The sequence below is a fragment of the Microchirus variegatus genome (assembly GCF_963457635.1).
Source record: "Microchirus variegatus genome assembly, chromosome: 9".
NCBI classification, from domain to species: Eukaryota; Metazoa; Chordata; class Actinopteri; order Pleuronectiformes; family Soleidae; genus Microchirus; species Microchirus variegatus.
This window is the reverse complement of record NC_139810.1, coordinates 11917822-11944190: the sequence shown is the minus strand read 5'-3', so window position 1 is coordinate 11944190 and position 26369 is coordinate 11917822. Positions and strand designations below refer to the sequence as shown.

The 26369-nt window shown below is 41.0% G+C and overlaps 1 protein-coding gene across 1 annotated transcript in view; it reads right to left on the bottom strand.

The window, feature by feature from the left end:
- LOC310932382 (plexin-A1-like) overlaps positions 1–26369 on the bottom strand; it is a gene marked incomplete at both ends in the record, with an annotated part of 220644 nt that overhangs the window by 109438 nt on the left and 84837 nt on the right. Inside the window, 5 exons of the mRNA XM_083895692.1 lie at positions 1297–1411; positions 9938–10037; positions 10701–10854; positions 11311–11434; positions 14016–14116. Coding sequence (XP_083751818.1) covers positions 1297–1411; positions 9938–10037; positions 10701–10854; positions 11311–11434; positions 14016–14116 — 594 coding nt within the window. The remainder of the gene's footprint in view (positions 1–1296; positions 1412–9937; positions 10038–10700; positions 10855–11310; positions 11435–14015; positions 14117–26369) is intronic.

Sequence of the window (26369 nt, the reverse complement as noted above, 5' to 3'; positions counted from 1 at the left end):
GATGAGATGTGGTGACAGGGTGAGTGAGGTCAAGTGTACGTATAACACGTCCATTCACACACTTTCACAGTCTCTTTCAAACACATTAAAAAAAATCCCTTAAACTGATGACACAACTGGACATTAAAACACACAACATTTGCGCCATCAATAGCGGGGAACTAGGGTGCTGCCTTCTTCGGTCTTGCATGCACATGAATAGCAGGTTTTCATTGACTTGAAAAACATTTTTAAGATGCATCCTTTTTTAATGAGCAAGGAAAACATTGCACAGTTATTGAGTAAAATGTAAAGTCTGCAATAAAAATGCAGATCATAAATATTCTACCGTTGTCGAAAGACGCTGAGACGCGATGTGCTTCTAATTCGCGCTTCTAATCTTTGGTCACACCGACTCTTTATAAAGTGCACAAGTGCAGTTCACTCCTCTCGCTACATGAGATATGAGTTCATGGGGCGCTGATTTTCTCCTCCCCAAATAACGTTTATGTTTTAAGTCACATTAGACATGGGAGCACGAGGAAGAGCTTGGAGGAGCTGAACTGAGAGAGGAGGGGAGAGAGAAGGAGTCACAGAGGACAAAACAAGATGGAAACTCAGTTGCTTAAAACAACACTGTGGTATACACTCACTCACCCACATCCCGTACAAACATCAGCATACAGAATACTGCACAGCTATACTTACATCCAAATAGCGACACAGTACTTTGACAAACATGTTCACACCTTCTTCGAGTGCATTTAAGGTAAAAGTGCACACAATTGATTTTGGACATTTATTAAAAAACAAAGAATGAAAGAGGGAACGCGTATTCCCCTCTTTGTCATTGTAATTCCTGCATTTGCATGAGTGGCAGTGAGAGTTCGAGACTGAGACGGAAACAGAGGAACTGTGGAAGGCAGTCGGCATCGTGGATGGATGTTGGTTTTCATGCAAATATAACATTTGGGACAACAGTGCGCGCAGCCATTTGCATACTCATTCACCTCTGCCTTGTTTATAAGTAAATAAATCCAGCTCTGCTTGGAGTACAACATCTGCTGCTGGGCCAATTGAGGCAGTACTCATTCATACGCACACTCAAATGGTGTACAGGTCCCAGCTGCATGCTCTGGATTACTATGCCACCGTACATGGTGTGTGTGTGTGTGTGTGTGAGTGTGTGTGTCCATTAATACTTGTAAATATATTCATGTGTTGCTCTGTGTTTCGGCAATCTGTGTCTCTGTGTTTGTGAAATGTTTGACTACATGTGCTTGTGTGTGAGCGTGTGCATGGGTTTAAACCCCTCACCTCGGAGGAGTTAACTCGTCCCTCTTGGAAGGAGCAGTCGCTGGCATCCTGCGTGCACATGTGGCGATATTTGCACCAGTAACAGGGGAAGTTTCCGTTGACACATGACAGACACCTGGAGAGAATGACAGGAGGAAACGGTGGGGCTGAAAAACAACATTCACTTTTGATAATGACAGTCAAAATAGACAATTATATATATATATATATATATATATATATATAAAAAGAAGAGACAATAATTTCTGCGTTGCATCTGTTTTTCAGTCTGTGTGGATAGCAAATGCATGTTTGAGCTGCAAAAAATAGCTGAAACTAAGTGAATTGTTTGCACTAAGTTTGTTCAAGAGCACACGTTTATTCTTGGGCACAAAACACACCCAGGGAACAAAAAGTGGATATTTATGGAATCTGTGTGACTTTATATCGTGACCATCTGGGAATTTTGGACATGCAAATTGCAGAAAGAGCTAGCATCATGGTCATAGGATGCAACTTCACACTTCAATCCATTTAGTAAGAGAAGATGGTTAGAGAGAGGGGTAGGGAGGGTACGGAGGGTACGGGGGTAGGAAGAGGATTATATTCATTCTATTTTCACCTCATGTTGCTGTTTAGTTAGTGTCCAACAGAGGTGGAAAGTAACGAAATACATTTACTCAAGTTACTGTATTGAATACTTTTTTTTGTGTATTTTGTATTTTTTAAGTACAATTTAAAATCAGGATTTTGTATTTTACATGAGTACGTATTGACTCAAGTATTGTACTTAGTTACTTTATTAATCATATCCGTTACTGAGTAAAAATAAAAATTTAGCACAATGAAGACATACAGGGGGAAAATAAACACCAGAACCAGACGAACGATGATGTGATTAGCACCAGCACTGGTGTGTGAACATAGAGGGCGGGCGCGCCAAAAGTGACGTAATATCCTGTGTCGCGCCGGGCGAGTGAGCTCCAAAATTGTTTTGGATATCTGACCCCTTGTCATATTTCTACTACCCTCACACCACATGTAAAGTAACTAAGTAACTTTTACTTAAAGTACATTTTACATGAATTACTTTTTACTTCTACTTGAGTACATTTTCAGATGACTACTTTTACTTCTACTTGAGTAATATTTCATCAAAGTATTGGTACTTTTACTTGAGTACAATATTTTAGTACTTTTTCCACCTCTGGTGTCCAACATCACATGGGCTTATAGTGCATAAGGAGGACCAGGGCAGACTGCTGTGCAGTTGTATAAACAGCACTGTACGAAAAGGGTGTTCAGGATGATACTAATTCATTCATGAAACCAGAAGTATAAATTCAGCTTAATTTTAGACCTAAAAAGGAACCCCACACCAGTGCTCCTTGGTTTGTATCTCTAAGTCACTTTGCTGCTTGAAACAAATGACTAACGCAGCATGAACTTGCATTAGTCATTAGTCGATTCTGTGCTGAGTAAATATAATTGTTTAATTTCAGCCATATGACACGCTTTTATCTGAGAACAAATGGAAAAGAAATCGCGTGGCAACATCTCGAAGACAAATACATTCAGATTCAAAATTGTTGATTGTAACAAGGTTACGACGCCCCGATAGAAATTTAAAATTTTTCATTATCACCAGGTTACACCGCACTGATGGAAACAGCATGACCTGAATTCATCATAGATTAGATACGACACGCTCAGGGAGAACTGCTGTCAAGTTAAACCCAGAAAGACTGGAAGCACAGATGAAAAGAAAAACCTTCAACGGGAGGAAGTGTGTCTGAGATTCTGACAGGCCAAGTGTGGACTTGTGTCACCACAGTGGCAAAACATCACATGTTTATGACCAGATCACTGGAAATCAGGTCAGAATGACAGGTGTAACTGTGGCCTTGTGCATTAAGACTTTTTTTTCCAGCTGTCAGTGAGGCCCACAGAAAACAGCCAAGAGAAAAACAGAGTAAAAAATCCGTGGTGATCCACACTTCTCCTCTTATACTCCCAGTGCTGGAAGGCTTACAGGAACTAAGCTGGCAGACCAAGATAAGCCAGTTTAAAAAAAAAAAATAACATTTGTCTTTTTTTTCTTCTTAAGAGTTGAGGAAACAAAGTGAATATATGTCACATTCAAACAAGGATTATGAGACAAAAGCAAGGCTCGCATGCATGAATACAAGAGAACAGGTGATGTAAGCACAAAAATTAAGAAAGGCTGCTTTTCTTGTTTTCCTTTGTTTATGTGACAAGTTGCTCTATTTAGCATTTATGGGATGAGAAACATGATAAACATGCATTAACTTTGTTGTTAAAATTATCATGTAAGCCATAATTTCCTTGCGAGCTTTACGTCGCTTACAAACCAAACTTCGCTTCACTGGCATGCTCTAATTACATGTCAGTCCTCTCTCCCATTTAATGTCAATGTACACAGTCAGCCCTTCCACAGCTCAACCGCTACATACCCACAGTCCCTGCTCTACTCATAGCGCTTTTTCCAACAAGGCGGCTTCAGGGCCGATTCCATGCTTGTGCCTTATCTGGAACTAACTCTTTGATGTTTGACCACCAAAGAGGTTGAGGGCTGGGAGCAGGGTTCTTGTGGCCAACAAAACCAGTAACACTCTTTTCCCAGTACACAGGCAATTGCAGGGTATCAATTTGTTGTGTCCAATGGGTGGTAATATGTCTCCTTTCAACTTAACAGTATTACCAATTTATAGGTGACTTCTTATTATGACATAGATCTAGACAAGTTAAGCTCATGACTGGCTGTCTTTTGTCAATTAACATCAACATATTTACTTTAAACTGACAGAAATTACTCCTTACTCCATACTCCATGCTCCTTGTGACCCTCACGTGGAAGATGGAGCAGTATACAATGAGTGCATTTTAAAAGTCCAGTTTTAGTCAGACTAACATCATAAACGGTCTATATTTAAACCTTTCTTGACTTTAAGACCACCCACAAAGTTGCTCAACACATTCTCTCACACATTCATACAGCACTATATACATTGCTTCTTCTATCACACGTCTATCATACCAATCCAAATACTGCTGGAAAAGCCCCCGAGCGTAGCTGGGAATCGAACGTTCAACTTTTGCATTGAAATATGACTCGGGTAATGCTGTGGAACATTTCCCTAAACTCGTAAAACAGTTTAAAAGTTTAAAGAGTTTAAAAGAACACAAATTCATATTCATAGATGGATCCTCTTGGACTACTATATTATGATCACACAGTGAGTTACAGTGTAGTAAACCTATAAAAAAAAGTTGCTAAACCTGGAATTATTGACTTCCAACTTTTCTATGTGTATTATCAGAGTAAATACAACCTATAAGACCACCATCATTGTTTAACTGACAAGTGATCGCTGCCAACTCTAACCCAAAAACACCCAGTAATGAGCCACCATGGGGGTTTAAATCCAGGTCCTCCAAACCAAAAGACAGCAGCTCAGCTCACTCTGCAGCCAGGAAGACTGGCTTTTAAATTGGATTTCAGGCTAATCCTTTCTCTGTCTTTGTCCCACTGTCCTTGGATTATTCAGATTTCCGAGGGTTAAGTCCTAAATCGCCCGTATTACAGTGAAGAAGTGACAGTGGGGTCTTCATGCAGCCTGTGATAAGCTAGTGAGACAAGACTGAACTGCAGTGTGAGGTTTCTAATCAATGCCAGTGGATTTCCATCGGAAAGGAAGGTGGACCGGGGTCATGCTAACGTTGTGGTGTTTGTTAGCAGAGCTGGTAAGCCAGTTCCTCCTCACTATTAACCCCGGGGTTTATCGATTTCTTGTTGCAGGGACATATCCTTCCACATTCACAGGGTTGTGTGTGGCACATGCCCATGTCTAAGATAACACACACTCACTGGCTAAGACGCACTTAAACACACATAAGCTGTCACCCATCGACATCGCAGCATTCCTTTGGGTCACCTGGACATGAGACTTGTTCTACAGTAGAGCTGTCAATGCCTGGACAACTGGCTTGGGTAAGTGGCTGTGCTGCTGCAATGTAATCAATAAAATCCCCTGCTATTTAACAAGGCCTAGCAACACAGTCAGGTCAAATGGGTTTTCATCTTCTCAGAGCTTTTGTTCTAGAGAGGCTGGATCAATGGAAGCTGTTGATATGCAAGGAACCAGGACCTGCAGTGAAGCATGTATGAATGATCATATGCTCATTTAATTCTGGTTAAAGTGGATAAAGTTACGGACAAAGCTGCAATTCTTTCTTTCTACGTCTATGGAAAAATTACCCTCCTTGCCTCTTGACTAATAAATGAAGCTTTGCATTGTAGTTCATGCAGCACATGGTAGTCATACGACCAAGCTGTAATCAGCTGATGGCCAGATTATAGCAATCTGTTCATCATAGTCCAATCACACCAAGGCGGTCAATTTAAATAACGCTCCCTCATTACTCCTTCCTTGCTACACCACTGCAGCTACAAACTGCTGCTGTTGGCAAAGCTTTGCCATTTGTACCCTAGCCACCAGTCTAAAAAAAGGTTTTAAATGTTTGCACTGCACTTCCTGTTTGTTTTTTGATGGACAATCCGGGGAGCATCTAAAGAGCGGCGGTATCAGTATAGAGTCTAATATTATAATTATAATTTATTACAATTTTGATGACAAGGAGGAGTTAATGATCTCAAACTCTAGTTTTTCTCTATAGCACATGATGTTGGTCTAAATTATACTTCCATTTTGAGGAAAATAGATGATAAATCATCACACATAATGAGTGAAAACCATGCGACTGACTTCATGTTTCAGAAACTGACATGGTGCCGGTGCGAACCTTGAGGCTTCAAAATGGTCATTTATTTAGCAAATGGAAGACTAAGTGCTCATTTTATAGGTGATCTTCAGTGCCAACCCAAATCAAGTACCCCAGTGACACATTTTAAGACAAAGAGCATGAATCTTTGATGCCTAATCAGGTCTTTATTCCTATTCTGATTATAAGCTGCACATGGTTTGAATTAATATCTCCACAAGTCTTTTATGTAGAGAGAGCTTTTAGAAGACAGATAAGACTGACTGATGTGCCATGTGAGCAGGCCTCTTTGTGTTTTATCTAATAAAGAGTGCAGCAACATAACCATGCACATATCATGAAGTTATGCAGCGGCTGAGCCTGATGAGAAGTTTAGATTCTCAGTGGGGGACTCATTATGAGATATTACTGCGTCTTGTCAAAGTGACGTTCCAAAAGTCTGTGAGTGTCAGTGCTCAGCTGAATTAAACATGGTCACATTCACTGGATATTGGACAAAACAAGTGTTGCCTAAAAAAATCAGCTAATGGACCCTGAGCTGTTACAAACAAGATGACGGTTGGAGGCAGCAGCCAATGGTCAGCCTGGAAATGGCAGCCCTTATGCAGTGGAGTGTGGGCGGGTTTCCTCCCTTGAGTGGTCTTTTTTTTTTTTGACTGCATAGATTTCAAGCCTTTCATATTGAAATGGTCATGGTGGCCTTTGTCTGGGGCACAAATCTTTTAACTGTGTGGGACGCATTATTCCTGACACAATGGGCCACAATCTCTCGCTCTCGTTCACCAACACTCAGCTTTATATATCGCTCCCTCTTCATTCCTCTTTCACAGTTGTCTTTTTCCCTCTAGAGCTCTTGCGGAATGTGAATTCCCTTCCTTGTACCACTTCTCCCTGCAGCACTCTCCCTCTCGTTTCTCTTCCCCTCTTTAAAGATGAATTATTCCTCCGCCCGCAAGCTCAATTAAACCATTCCAAACCTCCTTTTTAAAGCAAATGTCTAATATTGTAACAGTGTATGCAAATAGCTTGCGGTGTAATTTGCCGTTTCAAGTCTGTGCCTTCTGTCTCCGTGTGTGTGCACCTGTTAATGTGTGTTTGAATGGGAGTGTGTATGGTGGGTGATGCTGACCACGTATCCGCCATTAGGCATGTTGCACAAGGCTGAATAAAGTCACGCACAAGCCCGTAGGCAGCTCTGCATGTGCAGCTCTAAGATTGGGAGACTGGTCTATACTTTACCCTCACCCAAGACCATTACCTGCCAATGGACCGCCTGCACATTGCTTTCTGCTGGTTGGGTCAAATATTTCGATTTAAGGGCTGATGGCAGAGGGAGTATAATATATGATGTTATGGTGGGGCTACTGTGGCAGTAACGGAACTGTAGTTGAACAGTCCTAATCAGTCCCGAGGGAGCCAGCAAAGCCATCATCAAAGGCTTCAACAGTAGTGTGCCTGTTTATGAAAAAAGAGGAGGCTGGTTTGTCAGCAACACGCACACACACAGCAACACACACGCACACGCATGCACGCGCACACACACACACACACACACACACACACACACACACCCAAAATGAATCAGAGCTGTTGAACTAGGCCTGGAGGCCCTGAGAAGTGGCCCAGGTGAGCTCTCTCTCCAAGCCCACTCCATTATGACCATCTTCACACAGGAACATTGGCTAGAGCTAATTAACGGCCTATTACTATGCAGATATATGCGAGGCCAAGAGCAGAGTACAGACAATAAACGGGGTGGAGAGGGCTAAGAGAGTTCTGGGGGGGTGAGGGGTGGCGGCGTGTAAAATGAGAGAAGAGAAAATGAGAAAAGGATGGGGGGGGGGGGGGGGGGGGCAGGAAAGCAGGAGCGAGACATAGGACACATCTGGTATACTTCCGCTCCAGATTTTGGAACCAAAAGTTCAGATTGGGTGCGCATGGATAGTGCATGCGCAAACTGAAGCTCCGCCCCACCGGTAGGTGGAGTATTAAGCCCCACTCACCAAGTGGAAAAAACTTTTCGACAACAGTCGAACAAGTAGTCGCCAAGGAAAGTTATCCGAGGCTCGACCTGGCGACCCTCGAACGTGTATGAGGGAGCTGAAGCATTGCTCTCTTCTTCTTTGGTAGGAATGTGTCCTATTCCCTGGGTGGGTCCACACTTGTACCGCCACCCAGTAAAGTCAGATACTTTAGGACCCTGACTCCTGAGTATACCAGGGTCTGCGAAATGCAAGTAAACCAAGGCCTTACGGTTTATTAATTGTCTCTATTTAAACTTGCATTTAAACCCTCGCACGTGGGACACGGAGAACATTCAGGCTCCACACAGGAAGGCTTGAGTTAAACCAGGATTTAATCTGAGAAACTACTTGCTTAGGGTCACAGTCTGTAAAATGTGGGCAGTTTATTTATGGAAGCAGAAACAGTTAAAGTATTGAAAATGGCTGGTTATGGTGGTTACGGAATCAGTACTGTGCTGGACTGACGTCGGTATTGACAAATACTCCAGGTTGTGATATCGTTACCAGAGAAGAGAACGTAGTATTGAGTTGAGTCATCGCTACAACCACTAAATCTACCACAACTAAATCAGTTCTTATACAAAACATATAGCCCATGGAACATTTGGTCCAAATGCAGGATGAAACTGGATTTTTCCAGTTTAATTAAATATTAGGAAAGGAAGTGAAGCCTTCATGAGCTCATGCTTGTAAAGAGAAATCCACGTTGACACTGTCACAGATGCATTTTTGTTTGGAGTGTATCAAGACTCGAGTAAATGTGAGATGAGAGTGCACCAGGTGGAAGAGAGAGAGAGAGCGTGAATCAGCGACCTCAGCAGAGAAGCCAAGAGCCATTTAGGGAATGAGATTTTATTTGTATTGCATTTGACCTTTACTTAACCAGGCAGATCAATTAAGATCACGTTTGTCATTCATTGTCAGGCTGATCTCACTGCTGATCTCACCTTCTCTCGATTTGTAAAAGTAAAGCTGAACATTGTCATTATTGAGGTTAAAAATAAATAAAAAATCTCCATACTAAGATATTTGAGACCTGTATTTGTGGTCTAGATACATTTGAATAAAACAAAATGAATAGTGATTTTACTTTCAGTGCTTTTCCTTCGCTGATCAGCTGCTCACATACAACAATATGTAAAAGTGTTTTCATACCGTCGCTGCTGAAACTCAATAATGCTTAACCCTCCTCCATTCACAGCAACTCATTTCCAAAGAATACAACCAATGTGTTTGAGCTTCCTTTGCTTGGCTGCTCATTTAGGTTTTGCATGGTTAGGAATCAATTTATTATTTCAGTCACCAGTGGTCCCTCCATTGCTTGAGATTTAATTAAGTAATTGATTTGTAAAAAAAAAAAAAAAAGCTTGAATACATTGAATAATGAATTAACAGAGGTTGCATGCTGTTCTCCTCCATTCCACCTTACAGGAGTTTATTTTCAGGCCAATATTTTAACATTGTTGCTCCAGGAAAAGAACCACAGGCAGCCCTCTATTGATCATTGCTTCCCACCAGTCTGTGTCTTGCTGCGTGTGGAATGTTATTGTGAATTCAGATTAGCATTCACAGTGGTATGCAAGGAACAAGCCTTCTCTTCTACTTTTAATTCTACTCTTTACAAACAGAGGTTCTCAAACACTGGATTGGGGCCCACAGATGGTTGTAGGAGATGTTTTTTGGGTCAGTTAAGATTTATGTGTATATGTTTTAAATAGCATGTGTAGAATTAAGTTTACTTTGGAGAGAGATGCAGATATGGTTATAAATGTAAATTATGCACAAATTTGCTCTCGTCATTGGTGTTGAAAACGCGGATCGTAAAGGGAACTCACGATTGGTGAACGCTGCAGTTGTAGAACACAAAGTCTACGCTGGCAAACTTCTTTCCGGTTTCCTTTGACTTCAGATACAGCTTAATTACACGTCGATCACCTGCAAAGAGACAAAAAATATTCACAAAATATTATTTCATTATCATTGACGTGGCCACATGTTTTAATTATTATTGCGTTAATGGTATTTTGTTAACAGTTAAGGTTCACAGGAGCACAAAATATGGGTTGTTGAGATATAGTTGAGCAGTGGCGGCAAGTGCAGTGCACTTTTAATGGTTTACTAAGTTTGAAAACCTGTAGTTAGTCATTTCATAAAGTGTGCATAAAAAAAAAAGCAGAATTTTCATCTTTCAAAACACACTGAATGAAGCAAACACATTAGCAACATTAAACCAAATGTCTCTAATGGAACGCTCAGAATAAGACATGGTCCAAATTGCCACCATCACTGTTATTATTATAATTTTTCTTGGCTTAATTTCTAACATCATGGAACGCAAATTTGTTGCGGTGAAGTTAATTACGTTCAACAATTCATGTAATAACTGAGTGAGTGGTGACTGCTGACAACACGGCTGTCATGAAAATTAATCATTAAATAAAATCCATGGAACCAAAACCTTTTTTCTCTTTCATGATTCCACAAATTGATTGGTTCACTGGTTTACTTTTACACAATTATTTCACTTCTTTAAAACAACTATTTGGTTTCATCAGCCATTTTATGAACACCCAAAGAATTTTTTTTTTTTTATTTTACCCTGGTCTCGAGTGATGGGGGCGACTTCTTTTATAGAGGGAGACAGGCAGTAGATCCGTCCACCGTAAATGCGTCCCTCCGTCTCTACATAGTCCTCGAAGGAGCAGTTCACTCCAGCAGACAGACTGGGGACGTTCTGGGTCTGAAGCACCAGCTAGGAGGAGGAAGGAAGGAAGGAAGGGAAACAGAGAGGTGAGGAACAACATAAATCTAAACTGATATACTTCAAAAGTAATGCAATAAAGAAGATTTCTACAGCTCCACAGAAGAAAATGCCACTGCAGAAATGTGTCCCTAACTCATTTTTCAGCTCATCCTCAAAGTGATGGACAGATTGCCAGCAATGACACAAGAACAAGCTTTATTTAATCTCGTTCCACATCTGTCATACCCACTTTTCCTGTCCATCATTCTTACGTCCACTTCTCCCCATCACACAAGCACGTGCAATACACACACACACACACACACACACACACACACACACACACACACACACACACACACACACACACACACACACACACACACACACACACACACACACACACACACAAACACACACACACACACACAAACACACACATAATACTACTCCAACTGACTGTACCTGAACTTCTGACATGGTGACAGAGATGGTGTCAGGTTGGACGGACATCCGGACGCACTGCTCCGCTCTGGTGGTGAAACGCTGGGGTTCCTCTGCTCGCTCACATCGATCCTTCCTCGAACATCTAGGCGTGGAGGACACACAAAGAGTCGCAGAGTCATTCATGAAACCTAACGGAGAGAATGACTCTCTTTTCTTTGTTTTGTCCTTGTTTGGAGAAAACACATTTTTGTTCAGCATCATTAATGTTTGGTCAGAATGTGGCGCAAAGCCTCCACTTACTCACACAACTGGCGAAAGACTCCAGGCTGTTTAAAGCGCAGGCTTCACTGATTTAGTGATGGCCTCGATGCAGTTTTTTTTTTTGTTGAACAACCCTAGGACGCTTGCTTTCAGGCAGAGCGTCATTTCATTAGCGGGTGCAGGGATGCATGGAAATTAGAGTGTAACGTATGAAACTGAAAGTGCAGTTAAACCAATTAACACGGCAGTAAGGAGAATATATTTTCTCATAAAATAGTTAATGATGAATGAATGAATGAATGATATGAAGAATTTGACCGCCCCTCCAAAAAAATTCTGCTTTAATTAAATGAGAGGGTTTGAAAGAGAAATAAAAAAAAAATCAAACATAAATCAATCATCTCTTCATTCACATTGAAGTGATAATATGTTGGGATGGAATATGCAAGGCGAAATATTACAATCCCTCACCCCAAAGGAGTCTTAGGGTTAGGGTTAGCTAGCTCTATTAAACATATACACTTTTCTTTGTCTCGTGAGAGTCAAATGGCTGAAAGTCTACTGCTAACTAGTGGTTGGAGGCTTATATACAAAACAAAGCCACTGTCAGAAACCAATATGTTCTTACATCCCGATATCTATAGCACCTCATACAAAATTTAAAAAAAAGGAAGAAATAAAAACTGCAGCATGGATGAAAACGTGTTTGCATGACAAAAGAAGATAACGATATAGGGAAACTAAAAGGCTTTCCATAAAGGGATGTGGGCAGCCTGCCCACTGTTTGTGGACTGCTTCGAGCACTTTGGAGAATCTCAGGGCTTTTTGTGGTTAATAGGCTATTAACAGTTCAGAGATGTATTAGGGTGCCATGCCATTAAGAGGTTTGTAGGTAATTAAAAGGACCTTTAAAATCAATTCTAAAAGAAACAGAGAACCAGGGCAGTTCATCTCAGACAGGAATCATGCGCTCCTTAGTCCTCAGTAAACCTGATTATTTCTGTATGAGTCCAACTTATTTTATAGACATCTCTGTAGTTGAGTCTACTGGTGATAAGAACACAAATGAGAAAAGAATGAAATATAATAGCATCTAACGAGAATCCCACACTCTGTGAATTGTCTTTTACTTGGCGTGCCCAGGTCAGCCCAATACAAAAAGTTGATTAACACATGCACATTTCATCCGTATGTGAAACGTGACCTAACAAATGAGACGGAGTTAGAGGAAAAGCACAATGGCAAGTGAATGATTAAAGGTTGCTAATGAAATCAAGTATTATATAAATGCTGAGTGCTCTCCCAAGTTGTAAAAAGTAAAGGTTTGCTCAAAAAAAAACATTGAAGGATAATGGCTGCACTAACGTCCAGAAGAAGAATATGCTTCTCAACATTGTGCTAAAATGGAATTTGCATTGCTGCTAAAAATGAAGCAGAAAGAAGAATGTAACGCGATCACTTGCCTCTTGCATTCCTACAAACGCTGAAGTCGATAAAAACCTGCATGCATTGCAGAGTCATTTGAACCAGGAATGAATGCTAATTAAAATGCCACTGGTAAAAAACCCATTTAAACTCAGTAAGGGTTTTCTTTTTTCTTTTCTTTGACCAGCGAGAATGGAGTATGAAAGTGGAAGGAAACCATCAAACACAATACTGCATTAGCCCAGGTAGAACACAGGTACTTGGTGCTGACTGGCACCATCTGCTAATTCATGTTTTACCATCAGCGGCTCATTCAGCATTTGTTCGACTGGTAACGTCTAATCACATTAGTACAAGTGGTAATATTCACAGTTTTCTCAGCTAATACCTCCCTGTCGACGACAACAAGCCTCTTCATTATGTGCCAAGTTGTTGGTGTTATTGACTCAGCGGATGTTTACGGTAAATACTACACATTTGTGAACAGGGATTTATTCATATTTAACTACATGATTTCGTGCAATGCTTAGAAAATTGTGAATGAATGCATGAATGGTGAGGTATGGCATGCAGCCCCAAAACAGACAAAAAGCCCATTCTCTAACCCTCACTGTTATATACTGACCACCACCATGTGCAAGGGGTCAAATCCAATACTTCCTGACACAAGCATGACCTCATATTTATTCACAGCACCCTCTCAACCCTTTAACACAGAGCGCATCGCTAACAACACGTTTGCACAAGCGCACTTTGCATTACCGTAGTTACCCGACGGTTCGTGCTAACACATAATATATATATATATATATGTCGGGTAACTACGGTAACTACGGTAATTACAACGGTTTCTGAAAGCTGAGAAGTTGCATTCTGGAAAATGGTCAACATAACTCACTCACGGGACATTCTGGCACTTTTATGGTTAAAATGAGCAGGACATTTTGAGAGCTTATATGTGTTAAAGGGTTAAATATCAATGCTGAAGTCATGGTGTGGATACAACTCAGTAATCGTGTAATTGCACATGCACTTACATATTATACAGCACACACCAGCCGCAGTGAGGATCTCCTGATCCCAGGCAGGCTCCACAGGAAGTGTACTGCTCACAGCTCTCCACTGGAACAAGTGTAACCTGGAAAACACACACAAACACACATGGGTGGTTGATGTTGCACCCAAACTCTGTGTACACCACCTTTAAAGTACTTTAGCCATAGTATGGGCCCGGAATAAACAGGATGCACTGGAGGAGTCCTGGGCCTGGAACATGAGATTAAGAGGAGCAAGCCCACTGTGACTATCGGAGATAAACAGGTCTGGAGGAGATGCTTACAACTCCACACAGATGCATACAAGGCAAGCGAGAGGTAAACACACACATGGGTTAACATTACACCCTCTGACAAACTTCCTCTGTTATTTACTGTGTACTGCCCACAGTTCTTTCGTGGATTACAAGAGATGCTTAACATGACGAGGGAGAAGAAAATTGCCGGGAACTGGGGGAACTTTGAATTGTGGGAAGTGTATATGTCCAAGGATCCCCACACAAAACATAAAAAAAAACAGATAAAAACATTCCTCTTCCCACTGAAATACATATGAACATACTGTGTGTTGTGTGTTTCACCCTTAGGGCTTCAGTTTTCAGCTTCTTAAATGTGAATATTTTCTTCGTTTCTTTGCTCCATATAACAAATGAATCATTAAATCGGAATTATTTTGGTTTGTGGACCAAATAAGTACTCGATGAATAGAGAAAGTAATCGTCAGATTAACTGATTATGACAGTCCTGGTCAACCTACTGCCATTAAAATGTCTGAAAAGAAAGGTGAGTACCACTGACCATCATCTCCCATGTTCCTGCATTATCCTGATTTGAACACAAGAGGACTACATTTGCTTAATGCATGTGACATCCTTGCACCATTCAGATAAACATCAGGGATTACCCCTTTTTGTCTGCTAAATCTCTACAGGCTGCCATCTGTGTGCGTCTGCATGACAAAGATAAGATGCAACTTTAATGATTTCTTTGGGGAAATGAGAGAACCTGGTGTATTAGCAGGGACATCAAACAATGCTGTCCAAATTTACCTGCCTCTTAAACTGCCGGCAAAGAAAACTCCCAACATCTTGGGACACGGTGATACAGGCAGACACTGCGATTTAAGAAGTCCATTTCTACAGACAGCTCTCTTTGCAGTTATCATTAAAGAGACATGTTTTCTGCTGCCGTCTGCAGTTTCACCATCTGCCATCTGTCTGCGCGGTTATCAGGAAGCACACATTACCTTGAATTTCACCCGGTTGTAGAAGACTCTCAAGTTACAGAATTATTCTTTATGAGAACATTTGAAAACGCTTTAATCTTGTCTGCGCATACTGATGTTTTGCTCTGCTCGCGCTTGGATCACTAAAATGTCCGCTGTACAGTAACGGCATCTGTATGCTTTCTCTTAACTCGCTGGATGCCGTTTGCCACCGACAGATGGTTTGATGGACAAGAAATGGCCTCAGGCAAACAAACTGCACACACAGATGCACCCACACACAGGTGGGAAAGAAACTGCATGGTAGGAGTTGGAGACAAGTTTTCTGGGGCAGTTTTTAATTACTTGAATACATCGCCCACCGCCCAAAACAGGTGAAGTGTGACATCATTACTGCAGAGACAGTGCGCACATTGGCATTGACAGGGCCCTTTGAGTGGTATTTGGGTCATATCGTCAAAAACAATGTCACTTGTATGTATGATGTCAAATTTCAAAATATATCAAACAAGAGAGATATTACATACAACATTTACAAAGATTTAAAGACAGTAAGATGAGTGAAAATGAGGGCTGTCAAAAGTTTAAAATTTTTAATCAGATTAATCACAGGGTAGCTGTGGATTAATCACGATTAATCACGATTAATTACCATTCGTAAATATGCCAGAACAATTCTAATTTTCTCTTTATATTGTTGTAGGAACGGAGAGATAAATAAAGTATGTGAAAATATAAATGTAAAGAACAATAACATACTGTAAATAACTTGTAAAAATCTATACAAACAGTAAAAAATAAACATTACATTGTAAAGAACCCACATTATAAGACAATATAAATAAATAGAACAAATAAAATACTGTAAATAACTTTGAAAAAACTTTTTAAAAAACTACACATTGCACTGTAAATAACTCGCATTATAAACAAAATATAAAGTATAGAAGTTATATAGTTTTCTTGGGGTTACGAAACCCACAGCAGGAGAAGCACTGCTTCTACTAGTTAGCGTTAGCGTTAGCGTCAGCTAGCATACTGACGCTAATGTTAGCTGCCGTCTGTGTCCCCGTTAGTTAGACAGTGACTGTTAATGTTATGATTATATCATTATCTGCGCCAGCAGCGCCACTTACAACTGTGTGTCTTTCTTTCTCCTCTCTGTTTTCTTCCTCTTCTAACTTCCTGATTGATAACTCCTCTTCATTTTCCTTCAGCTTCACACAGGTTAACGTGAGGTGACGTGGGACCCCGTTAGGGGGTTTTTCTACTGCGATGTCATTGCAAATCAACCCTTGTTGTTTAAGTACTCACTGATGCATTAAGGTCCGAGCCCCTATCGGCTCGGGGCCCCAAGCAGTTGCCTGTCCATAAACTGCACGTCTACTCGTAGCGTGATGAAAGTGAGAAAGTGCGTTAATGCGGTAAAAACATTTTTTACCGCGTTAATTTTGACAGCCCTAGTGAAAATGCTTGTTTGTCTTCGATTGTTGCATTTTTCTTTTCTTTTTTTACATCGCCTGTTGTGTGTTCTTTTGCTCTGTCGGCACCGCAACACAAAGACAATAACATTTGCTGATCTTGATCTGACTGCTATTATTATGTAAATGAGTTAATTTTATGACAATGGGTCACCACTCATGCTACACTGCCCAGCCAAAACACACACACACACACACACTCAAATTGTTTTTGGACCATCTTTAGCTTATGATTAGGACATGCATTCACTGCATTATTGCTTTAATGAGCTCATGCAACAAACATGTATTTCAATCCGCAGTTTTATTTCTTCGACAAGATCTTGTTATTATAATGGGAGAGTTGGACCATGGTGAGTCTTTTCCTGTACATGCCACAGATTCTCAATGGGGTTAAGGATCTGGGGCCTCATGTATAAACCGTGCGTACGCACAAAGACGGCGTACGCTTGCTTTCACGCATATGATGGAATTTATAAAAATGTACTCGGCGTGGAACCTTGCGGACCGCAGCGCAAACTCTCGAGCTGCTGTGAGAATGTGCGGAGCGCTCCGCAAACTCTTGTCAGGTGGAGACGCTGCAATATTAAGCTCGGAAACTTATCAGAGTGTTTCAAAAATAATATTATTAATGTGTCTAAAGTGACAAACGGGAATTATTCTGTGACAAACACACTTCAAATGTGTGTGTGTGTCTCTCTAAGTCGTACTTTGTGCAAATGACTGAAATTGATTTAACACAAATTAATCTTTCCTTTATGTAAATAGACACAGCTGCTGACGTGAAGACATGAACACAAGTCAGTCTACAATGTTTTAAATGCTCCAAAATAAAGCTACGGACTAATTTGTTGTAAGAAAATGGGACTTCAACATTGAGCAGAACATTTCCTTATCACATTTTAATCCATATGATAACAAAATAACTGCAAAAGAGTCATTCCACCACCGCTGAGCCTTTCATCAGAAGAGACAGCTGATGCAGGTTCGCGCTCGTCAGCCGCTGGAGACTCCGGCACAGCTGAAACACCGGCACACTGGCATCTTCTACCTCCCTCTTCCTCCCTCCCCAGTTTCCACAACACAATCAGTGACAGTAATGAATCATTATACAGTAAGTCAATGAGCTCTGTCTGCTTATTCTATGTGTAATGCGTGTGTGCGTAACTGGATGATGACGCGTGACACTGACAAATGTATAGATTGTTGAAATGATCTGTAAATTCAGCTCACAAGTCATGTCTCAACAAACATTTTAACCATCAACATTAATATGAGAGCAGCCGCAGTGACCCTCACATTTAGTTCCTTCGTGTTTATCTCTAATTCCAAAAAAAAACAATTTTTTTTTTTTCAAATTTATACATCATATAAATTGAAACGTTGATCGTGCACTTCTCCTTCTTTCTCTTTTATATTCCTCCTTCTTTGCTGCTGCATTTGTCATCGTTCTTCTAGAAGAAGGCATCAGAGAGGGCGTTTTAGAGTCATTTGTATATTAATTTGTGGGTGGAACGAGGGCGTGGTGTGTTACTCATTCACCTCCGCTCAGTTTCACGTTTGATGTATAAAGAGAAGGTTTTATAAATCTGAGAATTTCTTTGCACACGTACGTGTGAGTACGCCATCTTTCAGTATGAAAGCTGCGCACTCTTTTATACACAAGGCCCCTGGACTCTGTGGCGGACAATCCATGTGTGACAATATGAGTGCTGGCATTGTCATATTGGAATATGCCCCAAAAACCTTTTCACTATACTCACATAATCAGCTGAGTTGGTCAGTTTTTAGCCACATAATGTTGCTCAACCTAGATCTGACAAACTGAACGGACACATTTTTTTCCCCTTTTGTGGTTGAGATACTGTATGCACCTAAAATGATGCTTTTTCATCCTGAGACAGCTTTCATGCAAAGAGCACAGGTCCTATATTTCATCCTCACATCTTCCTTTGTGTCACTCTGATGTACAGTTGGATACAAGAGCTTATGGCAGATTCATAGCACGATAATAGTAACCTGTGTCTGAGAACTATTATACAGTGCTGCCATTACCAGACACGGGGCTCTTATGGGACAGCAAATAGCGGCAAATTGTAGTCATTACTTGCGCCTGGACAAATACTCTGCTACTAATACAGCCCATCTGATAGATAAAAAAAAGAAAAACATGTCATGCTCAAGCACAATAGCCACAGAGAGAAGTTTATTCAATGGGGTTTTGTGATAGTAGGCCGGATGATGTATTCAAAGAGAGCAGTTCAATTATTCAGTTTTAGAGACAGATAATGGGATTGGAAATGGAGAGATACTCAGCCAAAGCCTCTTTGTCTTAATTTGAGGGAGTGTGTGTGTGTGTGTGTGTGTGATACAGTAAGTAAGTGAGAATCACCTAGTTATGTTAAATATGACATTATCATCTCCTGCTGTTTGCTGCTGCAGAGGAAAACGTATTCATCTGTGGACATAAGAGGGGAGAGCATGGCAAAGAGCAGTAGAATAAAGAGACAAGGTAGAAAGAGTGTGATGACAAAGAAGAAAATGTCCATTCTGTGCACATTTTTAGTCTTTAAATCAATTTGAACAATTGCCCAAAAAATAATAATCTTTTAGTGCAAATCAGAAGATTGTTTTCTCTTTTTGTTCAAGAGGGGATGAAACAGGGAAAGCTGCGCTGATGAGTGCAAGGATGTGTGTTTGAATGTGCATATTACAATTTAATAACAGCTACAAATGAGCCTCTCTCATTTGGGTCATAATGTAGAGCCTCTTAATTTTCTGCGTGGCAGACGAGAGGAAAGAATAGGGGGGTGTGGGTTGAAGGAGGAAGGGTTTGGATGAGGAATGCAGGGAAGGATAGATGACAAAGACACAAATGTAATTGCGACTCATGTTTCATTCCACATATGGGGCCCGTGTGGTCCCGGATAGAAGCTGCTATAAGCCCAGCTGTAATTGTTCTGTCTGCATAATACGGGGGGAGAATAAGGTCCTCTCACTTCACAATAGATTGATGGATGGCCTGTTCACACAGAGAGCGGGGTTTTAAGGCTGCCACACAAAAACACATGTTGGCATGTTATTTGTGGGGACATTTGTAACCCGATGCAAGTATTCGCTCATAAAGATGTGTCTTAAATTTGGCCAGGCAGAAAGTAAACTTTTGATGTTTCATACCCAGGGGTCTTTGAAAGAAACCTGACCCCTTGCTGACGGTGTATATAACCAACAAAAGCTACACACTTCTTTGACATGTTTCTCTCTTTCATATTTCACTTTGTGTCACAGCTGCACAAAACATACTGTAGTAGGAACAAATTGCTATATGCGACATTGCAGTGTTGTGTAGATGAGGCTAAGATTACAGCAAAACACATACAGTTCAAAACTGCACTGGGTATGACTCAGTGTAATCATACACTTAATATTAGTGACAACAAAGAAGGTATAAGGACAAATCCACACACTCCTGGAGGAACATCAATCGTTTAGAACAGTGTTTTTCAACCTTTTTTCAGCCAAGGTACATTTTTTTCATTGAAAAAATCATGAGGGACACCACCAAACAAAAGTGTTTTGAATATTTATATCCATATTATTTGCAGATAATTAATTATTTGTTTTCAAAAAATGTTTTTAGACCAATTAGGTGAAATTGGATAACTTCCCACAGCACACCTGACGATCTCTCACTGTACACCAGTGTGCCACGGAAACTGTTGTGTGTAACTTTTAAACACATTAAACCCGTTTTCATTCCGAGAACATCATATGCCTCCACTTTGTCACTGTCCCTCAGCATCGCCCTACAGACACACTGTCCCAACTGAGAGAGACGCAGCAGGCGGCGCATTTAGACGCTCAGATCAGAATGTGAGGAAACAGTGAATAGCCACTAAATCTGAACCAGATATTTATCCTAACCTAACCTTTAACCTCAGCCCTTTTCTTCACCCTAACCTAACCTCATTCCTATCCTGGCCCTTTAACCATAACCTGAGTCATTTGAAAGCCTTGTGTGTCTCTTTCAGGCACAGAGGGATACCTTTGTTTGACAGTGTGCGTCCGTGTATTTGATGAGAATGTGTTGGTTTTTCCTGTTTATTCAGCAGTTTCATAGGGGAAAAAAACCCAAACATTTCTTGCACCCCTCTGTATCACAAATGCTCCCTCAGTCAGGTCTGATAATATTGCTTGACGGAGACAATTTTTAGATGAAGCGTATAAATAATGTTTCTGCTCGTGGAGAGAGAGGCAGAACAATGACTTCAACAGCATATTTCATCAAACGTTAAGCATCGCAAGCTTTAAAAGAGAGCTGTTTTTATATACTCTATTTTTCTGAGCATCTACTGCAGAGGTCAGTCCGCTATAGTCCGCTGTCTATCACACACCTGCACATTAAGACGTCTCCCTCGTTTTTCCTCTCCCTCTCGTGCTATCTGTCTCTTTGATCGTCTCACAAATCACATCCTGATCATCTGATCACTCATCTCTCTCTGCCATGACAGACTGACAGCTGGGGAAGGCGTGTGTGTGTGTGTGTGTGAGAGCGAGTGTGTAATTTTTGTGTACATAAGTAAAGGACATAGATAGCACGTCATTCAAAAAATATGCCATGCTAGTTTTGGGAAGCGTAGTACATTTGTGATTGATATTATAATAATAATAACAGCACCATAAAATATGACATAATGACAATATGGCAGGGGTATATAATGCTATTAAAGCCTCACTAGAACAAGTAAAAAATAGATGCAAAAACTTCAGCAGTAAGAGTATGTATTCCCAAGTGTGTCATGCAACTACGGTGGCCTTCTCAAACCAAAAAGAAAATGATAAAACCTCCCTTAAAACAACTCTTTCCACTTCCACTCTCTTTGCCACGTTCTTCCATATTAGTTTAAGAATATGGTTATTGTGGGAGTTTATAATCTGCTTCCAAACACGAACATGCATGGTGGCTGTTTTGTCCCTTTTAGATTACCATAGAAACACCCCAAGCCCCTTGCCTAAAGAACATGTAAAAAGGCAAATTCTAAGGGCATGACACACAAACATACTTAAAGGTAGTATCTTCAGTGTCTACCAATAACTCTAATAATTATTACAGAGTGAAGCTTTAAGAAGGTCCTACAACATTAAAAGTCAAGTCTTAAACTCCAACTTAGAGTCTTAGAGGCATTTCTGACATTAATATTCTCAGTCACCCTCCTATTCAAAATGACAACAGCCTTAACAATCTTGTCACCACAATTTAAGCTTGCCTGCACAAAACAACTGCTTAGACATACCATCTCAAAACTCAATTCGCCAATTTGCTGACAAAGCCAAGGGCACTTCCTTTAGATTTTTGGATTCTCTCCACATCACTCTCCCCCGTCACTGTCTTCACTAACATTTTTTTTCTTTAGCCAACTTCAAAGTTGGACAAACACCAAAGAAGCTGTTTTAAAAGGAGTGCATACAAAAATGTTTTCTCACTGACCTCCAAGTGCAGTAAATGCTGAGTGAATTGAACATGAACCCTCTCTCATGTCGTGCCAGGGGTAGGGTTTCTACACTGTGCAGTGCAATACACCTCAGTATATTTCTGCACTGTGGCTAAATCAATAGAAGGAGGCACGTCGTCATTATGCCACTGTCTGAGAGGCCTCACGGAGGAAGGAGGTCACCTTACGAAGCTGTTTTACAAGCAGAGAGGTTTGACCTTGCCCCGCGACTTCAGGAGTGGAAATCTGGCGGTGATGCCATGGCACAGGAAGGTTCAGAGGCCAAACTCGGACAGTAGATTCCCTGAGGGAATAGATAGACTAATTCCGCAACAAACAGAAACATAAAATAGAAATAAATTAAGACATACAAGCCTCAAATGATAGGAAAGAATAACTCATAATGGTGAACAGCTAAAAACCTTCATCTCCACTGGAGATGTAAGACTTACACTTACGGGCGATAGGAAGGTGCAGCAGAAATCAATACATTCTAAAGTGTAATCCAGTAAGTCATTAACTTAAAGCCATTAGGTGATATCAACCATAAGGACATAAAGGATAATAATTACAGCCTGAAATATATCTCTGACATTGCGGTTTTTCGATTAATTCGGGACAGTTTGATCACGCAAAAGAGGAAACCATTTCAACGAATGAAAATTATCTAGTGCCAATGTTACTTTTTATGAGCGGGAACATGATGTGATGTCATGGAACAGAAAGTATGACCAAAAGCTAAAAGATACATGGAACGAGAGAGAGCATAGATAGCATAAGTGTGTGTGTGTGCGTAAGCAGACTCCACAAAGAGAGCCATGAATAAATCCATCACTCTGTAATCGAAAACTCACCACTTCCAGTGAATCGGACATTTTTTATGTTTTCACAGTATGTGTATGCAGATGCTTACATGTGCAAAACTATACTATACAGATATGGTGTCTATGCCGTGAAGTCCGATCCACCACTTTTAATTATGTGTGCGAGTGAATATAGGAAAAGGTAAATTGCTCTGTCAAGCTGGGAAATGGGCTTTTTGATGTCTCTCATCACCTGGCATTTCTATTATTCAACAAGGAGAGAGGAATGAGGGGAGGAAGAGGACAAACAGGGCAGCGGTATATAGCTCACTTCTGAAAGTGCTCATCCTAAAGTCTGTGACTATGACAGGATTTCAAGTGGCATGTGGAGCGAGGATCTGTACACTGTGGGCCTCGACTCGAGAACACTCCAGGTCTGTGAAACAAGGCCACTGCAGAGGATGAAAAGCCACAAACACATGCAATGTCACCTCACATTATGACCAGTTCACGCAGAAGTCATGGCAACAACACACCGACGGCTCAACAGGTGCTGTGGCACATAGCACCTCATAGCATTGAGCTAAGACAATGCATTGCGTCACTTCCTGTTTCACTGATGGTGCACAGAACTTATTTGCTGCCTTCTACAATTCAGTAAGCGTGGCTACCCAATAACATCCATCCATCATCTACCGCTTCATCCTCCACCAGAGGGTCGCGGGGGGTGCTGTGCCTATCTCAGCAGACATTGGGCGATAGGCGGGGTACACCCCGGACAGTTCAGTCAATTTAGAGCGTTGCATGTTTTTGGACTGTGGGAGGAAGCTGGAGAACCCGGAGAAAACCCACGCACACACGGGGAGAACATGCAAACTCCTTGCAGAAAGGCCCTTGTTCCGAAGTTGTTCCAAACAGGGCTCGAACCCAGGAACCCCGGTCTTCTTATCCTAATAACATTTTGTTGAAATTTTCCCTAACTCACTGTCTTACATGTAAATTCAGAAATGGTGGTTATTCTAGCCGAGCAGTTAGCTTAGCAACGATGGCTACTCGCTTCCTGTCACTCAAGTGTTAGTGAAATACTGTAAAAGTAAACACAATACGCTATATTCACGTGTACATTTCAACAAGAGTTGCCAATGTCACTAAAGCAGTGGTGATGTGATGTTCACCATCACTAAGAGCTATTCTGATGGGATTCATTGTACATGGGAAAGGTGGACTAATATCATTTAAGCACAGGTCATGTGTAATGTTAATGGCAAATTTGCATGGGATAAGAAATCTCAGTAAAGTTACTACAATGACGAGGGGAAAATTGTAGTAACGGTGATCCCCGACCTGGCACCGGCTACGCACAAACCCGGACTTCCCAGACACCGATTGGCACTCCGTTTACGCACCACAGTCGCCTCCTGTCGTCATGTGCATACTATGCTGCTTCTTGATATCACAAGACCAGACGCTCATCAACATAGCGCCATCCTGAAAATCTGCATGTAATCTACGTAAATAGGAGATGATGGAATATTTACACACATATTTACTGCTGGTCTATTCACACAGGATTAGTTTTACCTGGGGTCATTTTTCTGGACCTTTTTACCCCAGGTAAAAGTCGGTGTAATCGTTTGATTACTGACATGGCACATTTGGACAGGACGGAAATCACTGAGAAGCTTTGGTAATAATTACTTTACCCCATCTCCTCATGTAAAGCTAATCCTGTCCGAATAGGGCTTTAGTCAGAGAAGGGAGAACAACCTTGTTTGAGAGCTCCCTCAGGGCTGTGTTGTGTTTGAGCTGAATGCATAAATGTGAAATGATGGGCTCCACCTGTGCTGGGATATTTCCCTTATGTGATTTGATTGGCTAATGTTTGGAAAGCTGAACACTTCTCAACTGATGACGCACGCAAAAAATGACCCACTCTACCCGATCAAATCCACCGGATATAAATCTCTGTTGCTATGTACAGCCCTTTGTGGGCACTACACATCACTCTCAATAACGGGAGTGGAGATTTTTTTTAACCATGGCAGCCCCCAGGTCTGCGAGCCAATGCACTGAGCACAGGAGTGATCGTCCTCTCCTTGAGCAGCCAGATAACATCCAAGAATGAAAAGGTACTGAAACTGTATTTATCCTTTATTAGCATTTTATCTTTTATTAGCAAACAAAAATACTGAAGTTGGCACCTTGGCCATATTGGAAAATTAAACAAATCTTGAATACAAGTAAACTTCTGTCCACAGAGTAGAAAATAATTGATGCTGTATTTTTGTTGTGATACTTCTTTCTTTCCAGTTTTGCTTGAATAAGCACAAGATTGTGTGCACTGCTGGACGTGACCTTAAACCACTATACATTATCCAAAGTCCAGACAGCCTCTGGCTAAGACGTCTTTGCACATCAGCAGGCAGAGGAGGCTGTGCTCACCCCTCTGGTCCTATACTGTCTAGAACGCAAGTTCACATTCAGTGGTGGAGGGAAGCTCCTTAGTCTATTCTCTGCCGTCTGAAGCCACTACTGGGAGAGCACTTACTCCACAAACTCACTCCACAAGAGGGAGGCTGAAGCGAGGACCCCTAAGAATATTGAAAAGATGAGGCAGCGAGAGTCAGAATAAAGGAAGTCCAGGACATCCTGCAAACCAATTATATTTTCCCACCTCTTCAACTCTCACCGCTGTTCTTTCTACCCTTATATTCAGTTTCACTTTCTGACTGGTCGGCATTTTTTTCTGCAGTCTACAAAGATGGTCATTCTGTCTTCTCAAACAAAATTACGTGTTGAATAATATTGGTTTGAGATAAAGACACACACTGCCTTTACAGCATGAGTTAAATACTAATTCTTGTTTTGGTGTATCTTGTATTAAAAACATCTGGGAAATGTATTATGTGGGGAAAAAAAAGATTCCAATAATTTGGGAATAGTTAATGCAACAGTGACATTGCATTATCTGTTTCTCAAGTGATTAAGAAATAAAAAATACTAAAATAGAATTTAAATGTGCTGGATAAGCAGATTTGTTTCCCGCTGCTTTCATTCTTTATGCTAAACTACTTTAATTGACCATTTATCACACGAGAGTGGTATTGATTATTTTACTGCAAGGAAACAATGAGTATGTTTCCCAAAACCTCATATTATTTCTGTAAAGCGTTTTGGAGCAGAAAACCAACAACCACAAAAAACAGTATGAGATGGATACCTGATGATCTGCTCCGTCAACTCTGAGCAGAGAGGCACTGTGGCCTCTCTCTGTCACAAAGTCTCCCGTCATAGGTGCAGTAACATGCACAGACATGAAGAGGTCATATCAGTGC